Below are 19769 nucleotides of genomic sequence, written 5' to 3'. Positions count from 1 at the left end.
TTACAATAAAATGCTGTGCTATTACAATAAAAATTTTTTTCTCAGTACTGGAAGATAGCCTTTCATATTCTGAAACATTTTGTCCCATGTTGTTTGTTAAAGAGGATGGCGTTCCCTGTGGATATGCTGGATAATTGCAGTCATGAGGAAATGGAAAATTCTGCTGAAGATTACATGTCAGATCTCAGGTGTGGGGACCCTGAAAATCCTGAATGTTTTTCTCTTCTCAATATTACGGTAAGGCATCCTGCAGTGATTTATCAATCTTTTCAGTTGAGCTTATACATGAAATCAGTATGCTTTTATTATCTTTTAAAGTGTTAACTAATCACTTTTGAAAATTTTATCAGAAGACTTTTTAGTAAAATGGATAAATATTGATTAGTACAGCAGCATGATAGTTTTTAAAAGACTAACTTTGCAGGCAGTTGCTTATTATTTGTATTGTGCCTTTAAAATTATAAGTAAGTAGTTTACTAGTTTTGCTAAGACTGATCACCATATTTGAGCTAACCCAATTAAGTCTACTTTAGATTTGGAAATTGTTTTAGAAATTTTTTTAATTAAAAAAAATCAGCAAAACACTACATTACACATTTTTGTGTCACAAATCTTCCTTTTCCCAAAATATTAAAATAAAATTTCTAATTAGTAAACTGAGATATATTTTGATAGATCATTAGACATGAAATTATTAGAATTCTAGTGTGAATTTGATGATAGGCAAATTCTCTAACCTCTTTAGGCCTCAGTTTTTTCTTCTGGAAGATGATGTTTATTTAAAGAATTCTTTAAAGTTTCTTCCAACATCAGTATTTTATAATTCTCTGAATGGCAATATTGTGTGTAAGTAGGGAATTAGCGTTGGATTAATGAAAGCATAAAAAATTTAAAGTATTGCATATATCTCACTGGAAAAATGAATTTACCCTAGTGGTTTTTACTAGAAAATGGAATTTTTTTCCCCCTCAAGTGGTCTAAATAACAGATGATAAATTTAACAACTTTATGGATCATATATATCATGCTTTTGTTTTTATTCATATGCATAGAGTGCAATAATATTTATTGAAATAGACTTTCATTTTTTCCCCCAAGTTAATAAAACTCTTGCAAAAGGGAAGTCTATCTGATTTGCTCTTTTTTTTTTAAAGACTAGAAATATCTCCTATGAAATGAAATTATATAATTAGCATTAACGTACGTTTGAAACTTTTGTAGAAGCATGGTGTTTTTGTCTGATGTTTTCTTACCGACTCTTTGCTAATCTTTAATCAATTGTCATTTCAGATTCCTATTAGCCTGTCAAATGTAGGCTTTGTACCTCTCTATGGTGGAGATCAGACCCAGAAAGTTCTTGCTCTTTTTGCACCCGAGGACTCACTCACAGGTCTCTGTTTTGTTTAATATTTGTAAATTGAGGAATTTTTTTTCAAACAATTAGAAATTTATTGAAAGATAGCTACATGAAGGAATTTTTGAAAAGAAAACTTATTTCAAACTGTAAATTCAGGAAAATAAAATTCTCAGTTGCTTATAATTAAATGTGTAGTGAGTGAAATACAATAAAAATGGTATAAATGGGGCTGCCACATTGTATTGTAAACTATGGATATATTTAAGGGTATCCTTGAAAACCTTACCAAATAGTAATATTGTGTACTTTAAGACTTAAATGTTAACAATCATTTATTTTCTTTTAGCTGTGGCACTTTACCTTGCTGATCAGTGGTGGGCTATTGATGATATTGTGAAAACATCTGTCCCTTCTAGAGAGGGACTTAAGCAGGTAACAAGATCCTGTAATTTTAAGTGTTTAGGAGGCCATTTCACAATATGTTTCCCATAAACAGTGATAGTTTTTGAAGTTATTGAGCTTTTCTCCATTTTAGTATACCAGGTTATATTAAACCCTTAGAGTTCCATCGTTAACGGTGAAACTGGCACTTAGATTGGGCTTCCTTGATTTTATGTGAAAGTGTCTGAGAATTGGGGGAGGAAAAATGAGTACCTGTGGTTTACTTAAGCTGTAGTTACCCATATCAACTTTAGTTTCTGATTTTTCTTTTCGGGTGGGAAAAAGCTTATTATCTCGGTGTGGTTGCTTAAGTTCTCAGTCTCTAGGAGAGACTGACCAGTAAATTTGCTTATCAGTAGGGCCATTTGGGGTGGTCTATTCAGTGTTCCAAACAGTGTAGTGGAAGGGAGGTCCTCAGTAGCATGCTGTAAAACTGGGTCCTTTATTCTGTCTTAGTCACCATTTTATCAGTTACTTAGAAGAAGACATAGTTGGCATACTTATCAATTCTGCATGCCACAGTGCTGAATGGGAGAACTAATCCATAAAGGCAGAATTAAGAAACAAAGAAAGATCTAACATGATGAAAATAAATTAGTGAGAAAGGTAAAGTAGTATCTATGGGTTCAAAAATGTAACTACTGTATACCAAGAAGACCATACTAAAACAGCAGCACATATGAAAAAGATTGGGCTTCAGTTGATTAGAAGTAAAATCAAGGAAAGCAGAAAAGCTAATACAAACCTTAAGTTTATACAGAAAAGCCCCATTATCTTATCAATATCTTCAATGTTTATACCTGTAATATCTGCATGCCCAACATGAAGAGAAAAAAAAATGTTAGGGATCTGAAGCAATTTGAAGGGAGAAGTCTGAAATGGCAAGAGTATCCCAAATCATATTAGATTAGTCTTTTCCTCTGTTTAGCTTTGATAGGAAATTTAAGAGAATATCATGGCTGTCTTCAAATATTTGTAGACTGTGTGATCCAGAATATCAAAGTATAGTCTTTGGGAAAGAGATTTCAGCTCAGTATCAGAAGGAATTTCATTCTGGTCAGAGCTATTCAAGGAAGGCATGGGATATCCTGTAAGCTGGAGAGCTTTGTCATTTCATGTGATGTTTGGTATTGGAAACTCCTTACGGAGGAGGTTTTTGAGAGTAGTGTGTGTATGCCTAATGCTTTTTCTCACCTCTCACCTAATTAGAGGGCATTCTTGTTTTTCTTTAAGGAGACTTGGGGTGGGGTATGGGGGGATAGATTTCATGGATAGACTCTTGTTTTTAGCAGTGGCAGATGTCTATGGGGAAAACCCCACTGTTCAATGTCAGGCAATTGGTGAGGGTGTCCCTGTGACCATGCAGCTCTGCCTGTAGGAGGTGAGGTTCTGTTTCCATTCTGTGATTGCCCCAAGTTTTGTTTTCATCAGACTGCCCTGGTGCCCCTGTCATTGCCCATCTGGTCTGGCAGAGGGGTATGTGTGTATGTGTGTAGGGGGAGACAGGTATTCCTTATAGTTAGACCACAAAGACATGACTGTTAAATGACCATTTTACCTAGAAAAGATGAGAGAGATTCCTTTCCCAAGAGCATAATTATGGCTTTGCTCATCAAATGAAATGATCATTGTTTTTAAAGTCTTCAGGGCGTAACACTAAGCTTTTTTCACTTTCTTTTCCTTCTTTCTTTTTTTTTTTTTAATGTGTAGGCTGGAATGGGGTGAAAAGAAGCACTAGAAATGGTGGGGGGCAGCAATTAGAGTGGGGGAGACCTGGGATCTGGGCAGCTGGAAGCAGAAAGAGAGCACTGACTGCTAACGTGGAGATGCTGCTGGGGATTGGTATATTGGAAACCTGTTTGGCCTGTTTTAGAATTTTGCTGAGAGGCATTATTTCATGCATAATTTGTGTCCATAGAAATGGATTGTTATTGGTATGAATGACTGGTCTCATCTTTGTGATAATAAAATGGTTTACAAATCATTCTGAATGTATTCAAAGTGCTTTGAATGTCAGTACAAGGTATGGAAGCAGGGAGCAAGGTAAATTGCATCTCTGAGTTGATGCTAACTGTTGTGCCTGGTGTCTCATCTCTTTGTAGGTGAGAACTCTTGGGGAGAGAGTGGTTCTGTATGTTCTGAATCGAATTATTTATAGAAAGCAGGAAATGGAGAGAAATGAGATCCCATTCCTGTGTCATAGCAGTACTGATTATGCTAAGATTCTGTGGAAGAAAGGAGAGGCCATTGGGTTTTATTCAGTTAAGCCTACAGGTGAGTCTTTAAAAGTTATTTAAAATATATATTATGTAAACCCACGTTTTGGACCCCAGCTATATCAATGTCCCTTTTAAATTAGTATCTAGAGTATGAATTGAGATTTTACTCAGTATTTCTTGGGAGTACTTTGATTCTATATAAGTGAGGATTGTTAGGAAAGTCTTTTGAAAAAAAAAGTAAACATTTGACAGAGTGGAAAATTTCTCCCCATATGTGGACAGAGAGTTGTATGTTGAGCCTCAGATTTGTCTTCTTTCCCTCTCATTTACTTCCCTTTATTTAAAGGTCCTTGTTTTACTTTGATTCCTGCTGCTATCACTATTAGTGGCTCATTTTAAATCCCCTGTCTACCTGTGGACCAAATAAATGCATAGCCTTTTTCTTCTAGTGTAGCTGATTCAGCCTGATATAGTAAAGCAGCTAAAGCAAAGTACTTTAATATATTTAGAGAATCCAAACAGCTTTGAAATAGTCAATCTTGTAAAGTTTGGATTTCTGATCCTAAGACCCAACTATACCCTTTTCCTGAAACACTAGTGCAGCTTCATCTTGCTTTACCTGTTTTCCTGTTCATTCAGTTCCCTAGAGCTAGTGGAGCCAGAAAAATCAAACCTGCTTACTCCATGTACACATGTATCCCACACCTTACAACCACTACACAACAAAGGCAGCCTTGTTCTGTACCTTGGCCAAAAGACCTTTCACAGAATACTCACATTATTTTTCTGTCCTTTTTATATTTCACACTTGCCAAATTTAGCTCTTGTGGTCAGTTGCAGTCTAAATATAATACCAAATTTCCTGCTAATTTGAAGGACAGTTGTGACTAATACCTTAATTGTATAATTAGTACACATTTATGATGAGAACATCAGTCATTATGAGTATGTTGAGTACATATAGTCAGTAAAAGGAATGTCACTTTTTCTCAATAAAAAAAACTGAGATCTATAGTTTTAAATGTTTTTGCTGTTTAGTAAATACTTTAACTCTCCCTTAATATGCTATTTTATTCTTGTATAAATTTGAAGTAGAACCAATAATTTATGTAATTCCAGAAAGGTATCATCATACAGAGGCAGAATAATAATGTTTGTTAAATGGAAGCTTAGTGCTGCATTGCATGAAAGGCATCACTTTATTGTTTTTAAAATGTTTTCATAAGTTTGGGGCTGGAATATGTTTTAATTACTTTATGCTTTATTTTATACAAGTAATTTCTATGGGAATTGGAGGCTTTTTGCTGCTCACGCTGGCTGCAGCGGGATTTCCTACTTGAAACTAGTTCATAGACATTTGAAGTACATAAGAGTTTACACTTTCTCATTTAGAGCATCTGTAGATGAAAGACATACAGTTAAGAAAGGGCATAGCATTCCCCCCTCAGTATTTCTGATCAGTATTTGATTCCAGGCATTGGCTCCTCTTTGTTTTCTGTGTTTTGGGGGCTCCTCCACTCCTTTGGGACCTGGCTTCTATTTTTACTTTTTTCTGGTAGTTAACTCAGTTTTATATGCTGGAGCTTCCAAGTACTACTTGTCTACCCCTTTTAGCACCTTCTGTACTTATCTACTAATTGCCTTACTTCCTTACTATTTATTTCAGTGTTTTCCTGCTTTAAGCTCTGGCTCTCATCTGCCAGAGAACAGTGGAATTAGATGTGCTTATGCTAGCCTTTGGATCAGTAACCATCTAATTCAGTCTGGAAGCGTTTTTTCTACAAAGGAAACCCAAACATAAAATAATTTGAAAAAAAACTGTCCAAAACAAATACTGAAACACTTTGTGATAGAAGTATTCCTAATGTACATACCAGGAAAAAACTGTACCAGTAGCAAAAAGATAAAATCTTTATTAAATATATTTGTAGTTGAATAAAAGCCTTATGATATCACTTATTATTTATGATTTTTAAAAATAAAATAGCAAATCAGTATATAGGGATATTGGAACATAAAAATAACCTTGATATATAAGAGGGGACTTTGTTTATGAGGTCAAATCCTATTACAGTATAATGAAATTAAAGAAAGTATATAAATTTTTTTTTTGCCTGAAATAAAGAGATTACTATGAGGGCTGTATAGTTTGTTTGTTTCTTGGGTTAGGTAGATGTCAGATCATTAAAAATAGTTTTTAACAATAGATCATTGTGTAATATCTGGTACATTACTCTAAAGGGAACTTGCAGAATTGAGTAACATCGCTATAATATTTTATGGTCCGTTCTATGGTTATTAAGCATTTTAATCTATAAAAATAAAAAATAGGAACAGGAGTAATGCTGAACCTTGTCATATTCTGATAGTAAGTAATATTTGTTCATGGACTCATAAACTGAAAAAAAAAAAGGTAAGCTCCATGTATTTCGTTGAGATGTATTTTCAATAAAACTTTATTTTTTGCTGAATAATTAGTTTTCCCAATGTATAATAGTTTCCCAAGTGTATAATATACTTGTGTTTTGATCCATCATATACTGTTATTATAATGATAACTCAGAATTTCTTTTGAATTGATGCTTAGAATCTTATGGTCACAAGAAACTTAAAAAATATATATTTTTATATACAGATATGTTTTTGCAGAGAAGAATGATTAGATAATCAATATATAATCCAAGTATAAAAATATATTACATTAGGGTAATAGTCTGTAGTATAAATATAATAGAAATAGAAAGTCAGGGGTGGGGAAGGAACAATGTAAGCTTTTTGAGTGTTAAGAATGGTTAGTTCAATAGTAAAGGAACAGTTTGTTCAATGGATGATGACAGTTATCAAATTGATAATAGTTTGGGTTTTTTTTTTTTTTTTTTTTTTTGAGGTATGCGGGCCTCTCATTGTTGTGGCCTCTCCCGTTGCGGAGCACAGCCTCCAGACACACAGGCTCAGCGGCCATGGCTCACAGGCCCAGCCGCTCCGCAGCATGTGGGATCCTCCCGGACCGGGGCACGCACCCGTGTCCCCTGCATCGGCAGGCAGACTCTCAACCACGACGCCACCAGGGAAGCCCCTGATAATAGTTTTTAGGGTCCATTTGATACATTTAAAAAAGTAGTGATATAGTTTTTTTCTTTAATCAATATTGTTTAATTGAAAAGGGAAACATAGTAAATTTACATAGCAAATCCTGGCAGACACCATGTAAACTAATAGATCATGGTTAAGTTAACATCACCAACATTGAGACACATCACCATCAGAGACCCCAATTTATGATGTAGTGAGAAGGACATAACGTCATTTCTGAGGTATTTTTGCCCAAAATGCATAACCTCAATTTTATCATGAGAAAACATTAGACAAAGCCAAATTGAAGGTTATTTTACAATATAACTGATCAGTAACCTCCAAAAGTATCAAGATCATGAAAGACAGGGAAAGGTGGAGGAATTATTGAAGATCAGAGTTGGGACATTAAACATTAAATACTATATGGAATCTTTGCTTGGATTCTGAAACAGAAAAATTAGTAGAAAAACTGGCAGAATTTGAATAAGGCCTGTATGTAGTTTAGCTAATAGTATTTTATCAATGTTGATTTTCTGGTTTTGATAATAGTATTCTGGCTACGTAAGATGTTAACATTAGGGGAGTCTGGGTGAAGGGCATGTGGGAACTCTTTGTATATTTTTGCAACTTTTCTGTAAGTCTAAAGTTATTTTTATGATAAATAGTTGTTAAAAAGTTAGTTATAAGATGTTAGAAATTACATTCTTTGTAATTATTGAAAGTTAAGATGGAAATTTTAGATGTTACCAAAATGTGTGAATACATGCCATCTATTTCAATATTATTTAATGGTTCCATGAGCAAAAAAGTTCCCTTTGAGGAATATGACTGGGCCAAGAGAAAAAATATTCTAAAAATACCAGTTTAAATGGTTCCCCTGGGAAAGGTGCCAGTCTTTGTCAGCAATCCCCACCTTGCACACTGATCAACTTTTTAATATCTCGTTCTTTTTTAAAAAATATTCATTTATTTATTTGGCTGAGTCAGGTCTTAGTTGCAGCACATGGGATCTTTGTTGCAGCACGTGAAATCTTTTGTTGCAGTGCATGGACTTCTCTAGTTGCGGCATGCAGGCTCTCTCTAGTTGCAGCGTGTGGGCTCAGTAGTTGCAACACACAGTCTCTCTACTTGTGGTGCGTGGGCTTAGTAGTTGTGGCTTGCGGACTCAGTAGTTGCGGCTTGTGGGCTCAGTAGTTGTGGCGCAGGGCTCTCTAGTTGTGGTGCATGGGCTCAGCAGTTGTGGCGCGCAGGCTCTCTAGTTGCGGTGTGCAGGCCCAGTAGTTGTGGTGCACAGGCTCAGTAGTTGCGGCACTTGGGCTGTCTAGTATGGTGCGCAGGCTCAGTAGTTGCAGCACATGGGCTCTCTAGTTGTGGTGCGTGGGCTCAGTAGTTGTGGTGTGCGGACTTAGTTGCCCTGTAGTATGTGGGATCTTAGTTCCCCAACTGGGGATTGAACCCGTAACACCTGCATTGGAAGGCAGATTCTTAACCACTGGACCATCGGGAAAGTCTCTAATGTCTCATTCTTAACTATGAACAAATAGCTTAGTTAGGAAAAGTCACTGATATGAAAGATGGAGATCAAAACCAAAAAAGAATGAAAGCAATTTGGAAGAGACAGACAATGCAGAAACAAACAAAACAACTCAATATTTGTGGAACGTAAGAGTAGTTAGTACATTCATAAATGGGAACAAGATATATTAAAAGAATGTCCATAGAGCTCTTGAAAATTAAAAACTCAGTAAAAGGGAGATAAAGTTGATGTTGATTAGAAGGGAGAGCAACCATAACAACAACAACAGCAAACCCTAAATGATGCAAAATAGGAAAGAAAAGATAAAATTAGAGGAACAGTCTGCATACTAGATGTTTCAGAAGGAGAGAACAGAGAAACTGGAGGGGAAGAAATCACCAATGGAGTAGTTCAAGAAAAGTCTCAGAATTATAGAACATGTATTTCCAAGTTAAAAAGGCCCATTGAACATCCATCACAATGAATGAATTAAAATAGGCCCATGCTGAGGTAGATTATTGCAAAATTTCAGAACATCTGGGACAGAGAAAAGATTTTGTAAGCCTCTACAGAGTGAGAGGGGGAATTTATACAAAGGATCAAGAATCATAATGATTAGATTTCTCAAAAGCAGCACTGCACTGAACACTAGAAGTGGAACAATGCCTTTAAGATACTGGGAGAAAGTGATTTCCAATATAATTCTGTACCCAAATTATGAATGAAGTATGAGAGTAACAGAAGGAAATTTCTACGTGGTTAATTACAAAAAATATATATATCTATATATATTTTTTTACCTCTCATGCATCATTTTTCAGGAAGCTAACAGAATTTATGCTCTACTAAAATAAGGAAGTAAATCAGGAAAGAATGATACCAGATCAGGAAACTAAGGAGAGAAATATCCCCACAACACAGCTCTTTGATAGTTCTGAGGCTGCTCTGTCCAGATTGGTAGCCACTAGCTTTATGTGACTATTTAAATGAAAATTAATTAAAATGAAATAAAATTTAAAATTCAGTTTCTCAGTCATACTAGCCACTGTGTAAGTGTTCGGTAGCTGCATGTGGCTAGTGGCTACCACACTGAACAGAAGAGATATAGAACATTTCCATCATTGCAGAAAGTTCTTTTTTGGACAGCACTTTTCTAGAGATTGACTAATCTAGATTGTAGTAAGTCAGAAAGCTCTGGGTCATTGATTCAAGAATATGGAATACCTGATGTGTTTGCACTTATCAAGATAAATGTTACAGTTGTGGGAGACTTTGGGGGGTAAGTTAGAGGAAAATACTAAATAATGAGTGATAAACCATTATTAAGGCAAATCAAAAAGCAGTGCAGGGAAAAAAAGGCAGTGCAGGAAAAGGAAAACAATCATGATATACTACATGGCTCAGTTATCAAAAGTGTGTGTGTGTGTGTGTGTGTATGTGTGTATAATGTAAATGCTGAAAATTGACCTAGCCAAAATTATAAATTACTGTATTGGGGTAATAGGGCAGGGTACGTACAGGAATTTTGGTGATGGTGTATTAGGAGTAGGGTATGTGCAAAATTTATAATTTATAAAAGCTAAATTCTCATCTTCCATACTGGGAAGCCAGTTGATTATGCCTAAAATGGAAAAAGCAAGAAGTAGTAAGTTACTTAGAGATATGGGGGTAAATACCAAAAAAGACCAAAGTGTGTGTTTCTGGGGGATGGGAAGTGTGTTTGTATGTGTGGATCAGGGAAGCAGTCACAGGACGGTTTTTTTCCCAACAATCTTAGAGGACTGTTGTACGCTAACAATGTACATGTAAAACTGATTAAAAGTAAGAAGTGAACATGATCAGAGAAGGAACTATTCCCAGAGTCTAATCAGTGTCTACCACAAAACTAGATGAAGTTTATAAATCCTCACAGGGCCTGTGATGATCAGGTCCCCCTGTTAAAAGGGCTGTGCTAACTAGAAAACTGCTAAGGAAAAAAAATCTCATACAGGTATGAAAAATAAGACAAAACCACTTGCTAATTCAGTGGAAGTTCTGTTAACTGTCGTATGTAAAGAAATACAAAAGATATAAATGTGTATAAATCAGATATCACATTTTAGTGTAGACAAGCTGAAAAAAAAACAAAATGGAGGACACTATCATTAGGTGCTATTTTGTTTTTTTTTGGTTTTTTTTTTATTTTGTTTTGTTTTGTTTTTGCGGTACACGGCCCTCTCACTGTTGCAGCCTCTCCCACTGTGGAGCACAGGCTCTGGACACGCAGGCCCAGCGGCCGTGGCCCACGGGCCCAGCCGCTCCACGGCACGTGGGATCCTCCCGGACCGGGGCACGAATCCGTGTCCCCCACATCGGCAGGCGGACTCCCAACCACTGCGCCACCAGGGAAGCCCCATTAGGTGCTATTTTGGAAATATTATTTGGCCTCAACTGTGAATCACCTTGATCCAGTTTGAAGACTCATGTTTTGGAAAAGCACAAGAACCATATGGGAGAAGCAGAATCTAATCAACAGCTACTTTAAAATCAGTTTGTTGATTCACTTCTAAAGGGAATTATGATCAATACCAGGAGACATAGTTTTGGTTTTTGTAATTTCCATTTGAAATAATTTATAGTGGAAGCATTCTTTCCTCTCTTCCTTTCCTTATGACTTTCCAACGTTTTTACTGAGAGCTATAGCTATGATCTTACCTCCTCTTGGGCAGATCACTCACTTTCTGTTCACTGAAATTCAGATATCTGGCCCTTCTGTTTTAAGATTATTTAAGGAATAACAAAACTGTGGTATAAAATGATAGGTATTGATAATACATATAGCTAAAGGCAAAACATAGTGGAAATTTGTGTTTGAGAAGGGTTGAGGTTATATTTTAGGGCCTTGAGACTGTCTAGGCTTAATCCTTAAGATGGTAAGCAAAGGCATGGGGGAGTCCCACTGTACTCTGTGGCTGCCTGAAATATATCATTGGGAAATGAGGTGGGTACTTTGTTTTCAGGCCAAGTTTTAACCATCTTAAAAAGCATATACTTCCCAATAAGGTTTCTGTTTATTGGGGAGGTAGGGCTGATTCCATTCTCAGTAGAGACACAAAGATGACTGGTCATGGGGTCAGTCTTCAAAGCACCAAAAATCTAGTGGATGAAACAGAAAGCTAGTTACCTAATCAAAATTCAGTTTGATAAGTACTTTATTTGAGGTATCAACAGTAGTAGTCACAGAAGAATGGAGCAGTTAATTTTGCCTGGAGGAAGGTGTCTCTGAGAAAGAGAGATTTAAAAGTGGGTTTGAAGGATAAGTAGGATGTCAGTAGGCAGAGAAGGGGAAAGAAAAGGAAAATTCTTAGTAAACAGATGAATGGAATATAAATGTGAAAGAAGGAGCAGAATCATGAAAGTTCAAAGTGTATTTATAATACCACCTTGAGCAAGCTGGTGGGACCAAAAGGTTTGTAGGGTGGGGAGAGGTGAAGGTTCTTAAATGCCATACTAAACATTGGAACTTCATCTTATTGGCACAAAGTGATCGAAGAATTTTATTTAGGGGGCATCATGGTTAAATATTTTAGGGAGATAATTTTTGTAGCACTTGGTGATAGATAAAGAAATTGTGTTCTGAAGTCAGGGACTTTGATTAAAAGAGCTATTTCAGTCATCCAGGTGAAGGAAGGACCAATGCTAGGAAAGAGGCAATAGGGATAAAGAAGGGAACAGATTTGAGGGAGATTTCTGGATGGACAGAGTGGGGGGTGGGGAGGGAGGAGAGGAACCAGTGATGAATCTTGAGGGTTTTGACTTGGGTGCCTAGGTGGGAAGCTGTTAACTAAAATTGGGAATATACGAGGAGTGGATTTGGTAATACTTGAGTTCAGTTTTGATATGTAAAGTTCAGTGTTCCTATGGGACATATAAGTAGAGATACATAGTTAGAAATGTAAGGTGGACCACATGGGGGAGATGTGGATATTTGTGTGGGCCACAGAAGTTAGTGTAATCTTAAAATGTGAATGAGATCAGTCAAAACTATTGTATAACATGAGTATGTGTATTTGTGAATATTGGTGTTAGGCTATAAGTTACTGAAAATAGCCTGAGATAAGCAAACATAACTGAAAGGAGTCTGCCAGCAAAAGGTACTATCTGCTGAGATGCAAAGTTGATTTCCTGAAAGTTGAAAAGGAAATATTAATCTACTGGGAGATAAGAGAAAGCAGAAAGTTAGCTGAGGCTGCTAGCTGCCTACCAAATATTTGTGCTTCCTCTTCTGTATTCTTGTCATTGGCCAGCAACTGTCCAGTCAGGGATTATGTTTTTCAGTTGCTTTCACAAGTAGGTGGGGCTGTGTGACTAATTCTCCCCATGGTAATGAGAGAAATGATATGTATGACATCAGAGCAGAGTGGTTAAGATGCATTCCTTTTCCTCATCTGTCTGCTAAACGCAAAAGATTCTGAAGAGCTAGGGGATGGAGAAGCCACAAGATAGAAGGAACGTGAGTTCCTGTGTTACTGTGAGGGCCCCCAGTGAACCGTGCTTCCAGTATTTATGTCCTTGTGTAGCCTGCTTGAATCTGTGTTGGCCCTGTGACTTGCTTTAACCAGGAGACTGCAGCACAAGTGACACTGTCCTAAACCTTAAGAAGCCTGGTAGTTTCCACTTTGGTACTCTTAGAGACTAGTTGCCATGTAAGAAACACATCTACCTCAAAACCGCCATGTGGTGAGGAAGCTCAAGCAACTACATTGAACTGAGGTGCCCAGCTGGCAAGGCCAGCTGCAATTCCAGTCAGCAGCCGGCTAGCTACTGCTGTGGGAGTGAAGCCATTTGGACCTTTAGCTGTGCCAGTGGCCCATCTGATACCATATGAGGGTTGTGATAAATAATGAAATAATAAATTTTGTTTTAAGCCAGTACATTGTGGGCTGTTTTGTTAGGCAACAATAGGTAACTGAAAAAGTTCTTGGATGATTGTGAGTCAGAGAGCTGTCCACTACCCAGCAACAACTATGTGGGACTGTTACTTAAACAAAAATGAAACTTTTTAATGTTAAGCTTTCCAGATTTGGTTTGTTATAACAGCTAACATTACGTTAACCAATTTATAAAGCATGAAGACTAATGAGAGTACTTGCCTAGGGGTGTGTGACAAGATCTCTCCTGTAAAGATAATCACATTATTTGTGTAGAATTCACTTTATGTTGTGTTCTGTGGAGACAGTCACACATTGATGGCTTTATGAAGGTGTTATGAAGGTCAGGAAAGACAGATTCCTGGTTGGACAAAGAAGAAATGGTAATTCCATGAAAAGAGAGAGTCATTCAGTTGTGGCAGAATAGCTGTTCTTGAATGTGATGCATAGATCCTGAATGGTACTGTTGAAATTTATTCATTTATTCAAAAGTTATTTTTTGTGCCATATTGGTAGGGAAGGAGGAGAGGGAAAGGGGAGGAGGGTGAATAGGAGAAAGGGCAAGAGGGAGAAATTGAGAGATAGTAATACAATTTTTGTAAATAAACTGTCATCACAGAACTTACATTTAAGAGGAAGAGATAGCAGTGAATAGACAAATAGACGATATGCTCTCAGGTCTGTGAAGAAAAAGTAGATTAAAAGAATAGAGTGTGTGTTGGGGGGTACTGTCTTAAATAGAGCAGTCAGGGAAGCACCTCTGAAGGAAGTGAGGGAATGATGAGATATGTGAAGTTTCAGGAGAAGAGATATTCAGGCAAAGAACTGAAAGGCAAAGGCCATGAGGCAGAAGAAAGTTCAGGGTGTTTCAGAAAGAACAAGAAGCCCAGTGCGGCCAGAGTAGAGGGAGTGAGTGATACGAGGACAGAGAGAGACTGGCGCATATCCTGACCCGTCCAGTAGGCCAAGGAAAGAGTCTGAATTTCACTCTGTGGGTGATAGGAATCCGGTGGAGGATTTTAAGCATGGGTGTGACACAATCTGATTGGCCTTTTAAAAAAGGTAGCTCTGTTGTGTAGAAAACCAGAAAGAGAGGTGGCAGGGTTAGGAGCTATTTTAGTTAAGAGGCTATTATTGCAGAAAACCCTGGTGAGAGGTGATGGTGGCTTGGGCAAGGAAGAAGGGGGTAGAAGTCATCATAATCGAGATAAATTATGAAGTTATTGCTGCTGTGTTTCTGATGGATTGTACATGGCCTATGAAGGAAGAGTCAAGGATGAGATCTCATGTTTTGCTCTGAGCCACTGGTATAATGGTGATGAGATTTACTGAAAAATTAGTAAACAGGAGGAAGAGCAGGTTTGGGGAGTATATGAAAAATCTAATTATAAATGGTTTATTGGAGTCACATGTATAAATTATGTTGTTTATTTACATTTTTACAACTTTATTAAGGTTTATTTATATAGCATACAATTCACACATGTAAAGTATACAATTCAATTTTTTTTAGTATATTCACAGAATTGTACAACTTTCACCGTAACCAATTTTCGATCACTTTCGTCACCACAAAAAAAACCCTGCCCTGTACTTGTTAACAGTCACTCTCCATTCCCTCCCCTCCCTTGGTACCTGGCCCTAGGTGACCACTAATCTGCTTATAGATTTCTGTCCCTGTAGATTTGCCTATTCTGGACACTTCATGTAAATGAAATCATACAATCAGAATAGTTTTTTGCATCTGACTTCTTTTGTTTAGCCTACTGTTTTCAGGTTTCATCCATTCTTGAATCAACACTTCATTCCTTTTTATGGCCAAATAATATTCCCTTGTATGGATATTCTAATATTGTCTTTTATCATTTGATGGACTTTTGAGTTGTTTTTGTGATTTTGCCATTATGAATAATGCTGCTATGAAGATTTGTGTACAGGTTTTTATTTCTCATGGTCATATACCTAAGAGTGGAATTCCAGGTTCATATGGTAACTCTAAATTTAGCCTTTTGAGGAACTGTCAGACTGTTTTCTAAAGCAACTGCACCGTTTTACATTCCCACCAGCGATGTACCAGGACTGCAGTTTCTCTACATCCTTGCCAATACTTTTTAAAATGTTTTCAGAGAATATTTAATGACATGGGAAAATAAACTATTTAAGAAAAAGTAAACATGATATAAAGCAATGATTCTTTTTGTTCAGCAAAAGTATATAGATGCACAGAAAATAGTGAAAAAATAAGCATTTCATTTAAGCGTTGCATTGTGAGCCAGCACTTATTTTTATCTGTTTTTGACTATAGCCAGCCTGGTAGGTGTGAAGTGGCATGGCATTGTCATTTTGATTTGCATTTCCTAAATGGCTAAGGAGGTTGAGCATCTTTTCATGTGTGTATTTGCTGTTTATATGTCTTCTTTGGGATGTCTATTCAAATCCTTTACCCATTTTTTTTTTTTTTTTTTTTTTTTTTTTTTTTTTTTTTTTTGCGGTACGCGGGCCTCCCACTTTTGTGGCCTCTCCCGTTGCGGAGCACAGGCTCCGGACGCGCCGGCTCAGCGGCCATGGCTCACGGGCCCAGCCACTCCGCGGCATGTGGGATCTTCCCGGACCGGGGCACGAACCCGTGTCTCCTGCATCGGCAGGCGGATTCTCAACCACTGCGCCACCAGGGAAGCCCTTTTACCCATTTTTAAATCGAATTGGCCTTTTAAAAAAAAATCTTCCCCCTCACCAGCTTTATTGTGGTATAAGTGACATACAAAAACTTGACCATATTTAAAGTTTACAATTTGTTGTATTTTTACTTATTTATACAGCTGTGATACTATCACCACAATCAAGATAATGAACGTATCTGTTATCCCCAAAAGTTTCTTTGTGGCTATTTGTAACCATCCTTCCTTCCCCCCTGTTTGACCCCAAGCAAACAGTTATCTGCTGTCTATTATTATATATTAGCCTGCTTTTTCTGGAATTTTATGGAATGGAATCATACAGTATATACATTTTTTTTTAGTCTGGGTTCTTTCAGAATAGTTATTTTGAGATCCATCCTACTATAATTCATATATCATCAAATTCACCCTGAAGTGATTCTTAGTATATTCACAGAGTTGTACAACCATCACTACTGTCTAATTTGAGAACATTTTCATCACCTCAGGAATTTCTGTACCCATTAGCTATCACTCCTCATTTCCTTTACCCTGAAATTCCTGGAAACCACTAATCTCCTTTCTGTCTAGATTATATATCTTAAAAAATGTTTTGTAATCTTTATTGTGGTAAGCACACTTAACATAAGATCTACTCTCAACAGATTTTTAACTGTAGATTACAACACTGTTGACTATAGATGTAATGTTATACAGCAGGTCTCTAGAACTTGCCTTACTGAAGCTTTAAACCCATAGATTAACAGCTCCCCAATTCCCCCTCACCCTGACCTTGGCAACCGTTGTTCTTCTCTCTGCTTCTGTGAGTTTGACTATTTTAAATGCCTCATATAATTGGAATCATGCAGTATTTGTCCTGTGACTGGCTTATTTCACTTAGCATAATGTCCTCAAGGTTGATCCGTGTTATATATAGCAGGATTTACTTGTTTTTTGAGGCTGAGTATTAGTCTGTTGTACATATGTGTACCTTGTTTTTTTTTTTTCAGACTGGGGCATGAACCCGTGTCCCCTGCATCAGCAGGCGGGCTCTCAACCACTGTGCCACCAGGGAAACCCTACCATATTTTTTTTATCCATCATCCATCAGTGGACATTTAGGTTGTTACCACATCTTGGCTATTGTGCATAGTGCTGCAGTGAACACTGGATTGTTAATCTCTTTGAGATCCTGATTTCTATTATTTTTGGATATATACCCAGAAGTGGGATTGCTGGATCATGTGGTAGTTGTATTTTTAATATTTTGAGGAACCTCTGTACTGTTTTTCATAGTGGCTGCACCATTTTGCATTCCCATTAACAGTATACAAGGGTTCCAGTTTTCCACATCTTTGCCAGCATTTGTTGTCTTTGTTGTTTTTATTTTTTTGATAATAGCAATCCTGACAGGTATGAGGTGATACCTCATTTGATTTGCCATTTCCCTGATGATTAGTGACATTGAACATTTTTTATGTACCTGTTGGCCATTTGTATGTCTTTGGAGAAATGTCTATTAAATCCTTAACCCATTTTTAAATTGGGTTTTATTTGTTTTTATTATTGAGTTGTAAGCATTTTTCATACATTCTAGATACAAGTCCCTTATCAGATATATAATTTGAAAGTATTTTCTCTCATTTTTTGGGTTGTCTTTTTACTTTCTTGATGGTATCCTTTGAAGCACTAGTTTTGATAAAATCCAATTATCTTCTTTTTATGTGTCACTTTTGCTTTTGGTGGTGTATAGTGCTTTTGGTGTTATAGCTAAGAAGGCTTTTCCTACCCCAAGGTGATGAAGATTTACTGCTATGTTTTCTTCTAAGATTTTATAGTTTTAGCACTTAAAGTTATGTTTATGATCCATTTGCAGTTAATTTTTGTATATGGTCTGAGGAAAGGGGGATGGGTCCAACATCATTTTTTTACGTATAGGGAGGGATATTGAGTTGTCCCAGCACCATTCATTTAAAAAGACTATTCTGTTCCCATAGAAATGCCTTGGGACTCCTGTTGAAAATCAGTTGACCAAAATAAGAGGTTTTGTTTCTGGAACCTCTATTCTGTTAGTCTCTGTTTATTCTTGTGCCAATATCACACTGGCTTGATTACTGTATGTAGCTTTGTAAGTTTTAAACTGGGAAATGTGAGTCTTCCAATTTTGTTCTTCTTTGTTAAGATTGTTTTGGCTGTTTGTGTTTTGTTTTTTTTTTTGCATTTCCATATGATTTTTAGGATTACTTTGTCAATTTCTGCAAAAAATCCAGCTGGGATTTTGAACCTGTAGGTCCATTTGGGGAATATTGACATCTTAACAATGTTGTTTTCTGAACCATGAACATGGGATGTCTTTCCATTTATTTAAGTGTTCTTTTTTTTAAAATTTTATTTGTCTTTGGCTGCGTTGGATCTTTGTTGCTGTGCCTGGGGTTTCTGTAGTTGCGGCAAGCAGGGGCTACTCTTCGTTGCAGTGCGCGGGCTTCTCGTTGTGGTGGCTTCTCTTGTTGTCAGAGCATGGGCTCTAGACGCATGGGCTTCAATAGTTGTGGCGCATGGGCTCTAGAGCACAGGCTTCAGTAGTTGCGGCGCATGGGCTTAGTTGCTCCGCGGCATGTGGGGTCTTCCTGGGCCAGGGCTCGAACCCGTGTCCCTTGAATTGGCATGTAGATTCTTAACCACTGTGCCACCAGGGAAGTCCTATTTAAGTGTTCTTTAATTTCTTTTAAATGTTTGTAGTTTTCGGTATACAAGTTTTGTATTTTGTTAAATTTATTCCTAAGAATTTTATTATTTGTTGATGCTATTGTAAGTGGAATTCTTAATTTCATTTTCAGATTGTTCATTGCTGGTGTATAGAAATACAATTGATTTTTCTTTTTCGGCTGTCCTGCGTAGCATGTGGGTTCCAGGGTTCGAACCTGTGCCCCCTGCAGTGGAAGCCTGGGGTCTTAACCACTGGACTGCCAGGGAGGTCCCCAACTGATTTTTGTATATTGATCTTATATCCTGTAACCTTGCTGAACTTTTAAAAAAAATCAGCTTTGATAATTTTTTAGTGGATTTCTGGGACTTCGCTGGTGATCCAGTGGTTAAGACTTCGTGCTTCCAGTGCAGGGGGCCCACGTGTGATCCCTGGTCAGGGCACTAGATCCTGTATGCCTCAACTAAAAGATCGTGCACTTGGCAACAAAGATCCCACGTGCCATAACTAAGACCCAGTGCAGCCAAATAAATAAATAAATATTTTTAAAATAATAATTTTTTAGTGCATTTCTTACGATGAAAATCTTAAGGTCTATATACAAGATCGTGTCATCTGTAAATGTGGTTTTACTTCTTTCTTTCCAATCTGGGTGCCTTTAATTTCCCTTGCCTAATTGCCCTGGCTAGAACCTCCTTACCATGTTGAGTAGAAGTGGCGAGGATAAACATTTTTATCTTGTTCCTGATCTTAGGGAGAAACATCCAGTCTTTCACCATTACGTGTGATGTTTGTTAGCTGTGGGTTTTTCATAGATCCCTTATCAGGTTGAGGATGTTGAGTATTTTTATCATGAATGTACTGAATTTTGTCTTTGGAGATGATCATGT

General features: G+C 37.1%; 1 protein-coding gene across 6 annotated transcripts in view; it reads left to right on the top strand.

Annotated features, from left to right (window-relative positions):
• Positions 1 to 19769, top strand: part of FAM169A (family with sequence similarity 169 member A) — a 101487-nt gene that overhangs the window by 56985 nt on the left and 24733 nt on the right. For 5 of the 6 annotated variants that reach the window (XM_067031158.1, XM_067031157.1, XM_059062756.2 and 2 more), the window contains exons 2-5: positions 103 to 237; positions 1291 to 1390; positions 1704 to 1789; positions 3901 to 4072. In XM_067031158.1, coding sequence (XP_066887259.1) covers positions 106 to 237; positions 1291 to 1390; positions 1704 to 1789; positions 3901 to 4072 — 490 coding nt within the window. In that variant the 5' untranslated portion in view covers positions 103 to 105. Of the gene's footprint in view, positions 1 to 102; positions 238 to 1290; positions 1391 to 1703; positions 1790 to 3900; positions 4073 to 19769 lie in introns of those variants that run through there. The other variant, XM_067031160.1, reaches the window with a different exon arrangement.

This window comes from Kogia breviceps, chromosome 4, assembly GCF_026419965.1.
Source record: "Kogia breviceps isolate mKogBre1 chromosome 4, mKogBre1 haplotype 1, whole genome shotgun sequence".
Lineage (NCBI taxonomy): Eukaryota > Metazoa > Chordata > Mammalia > Artiodactyla > Physeteridae > Kogia > Kogia breviceps.
Note: the sequence above shows the minus strand (reverse complement) of the source record. Positions and strands in the feature narration are given on the sequence as shown.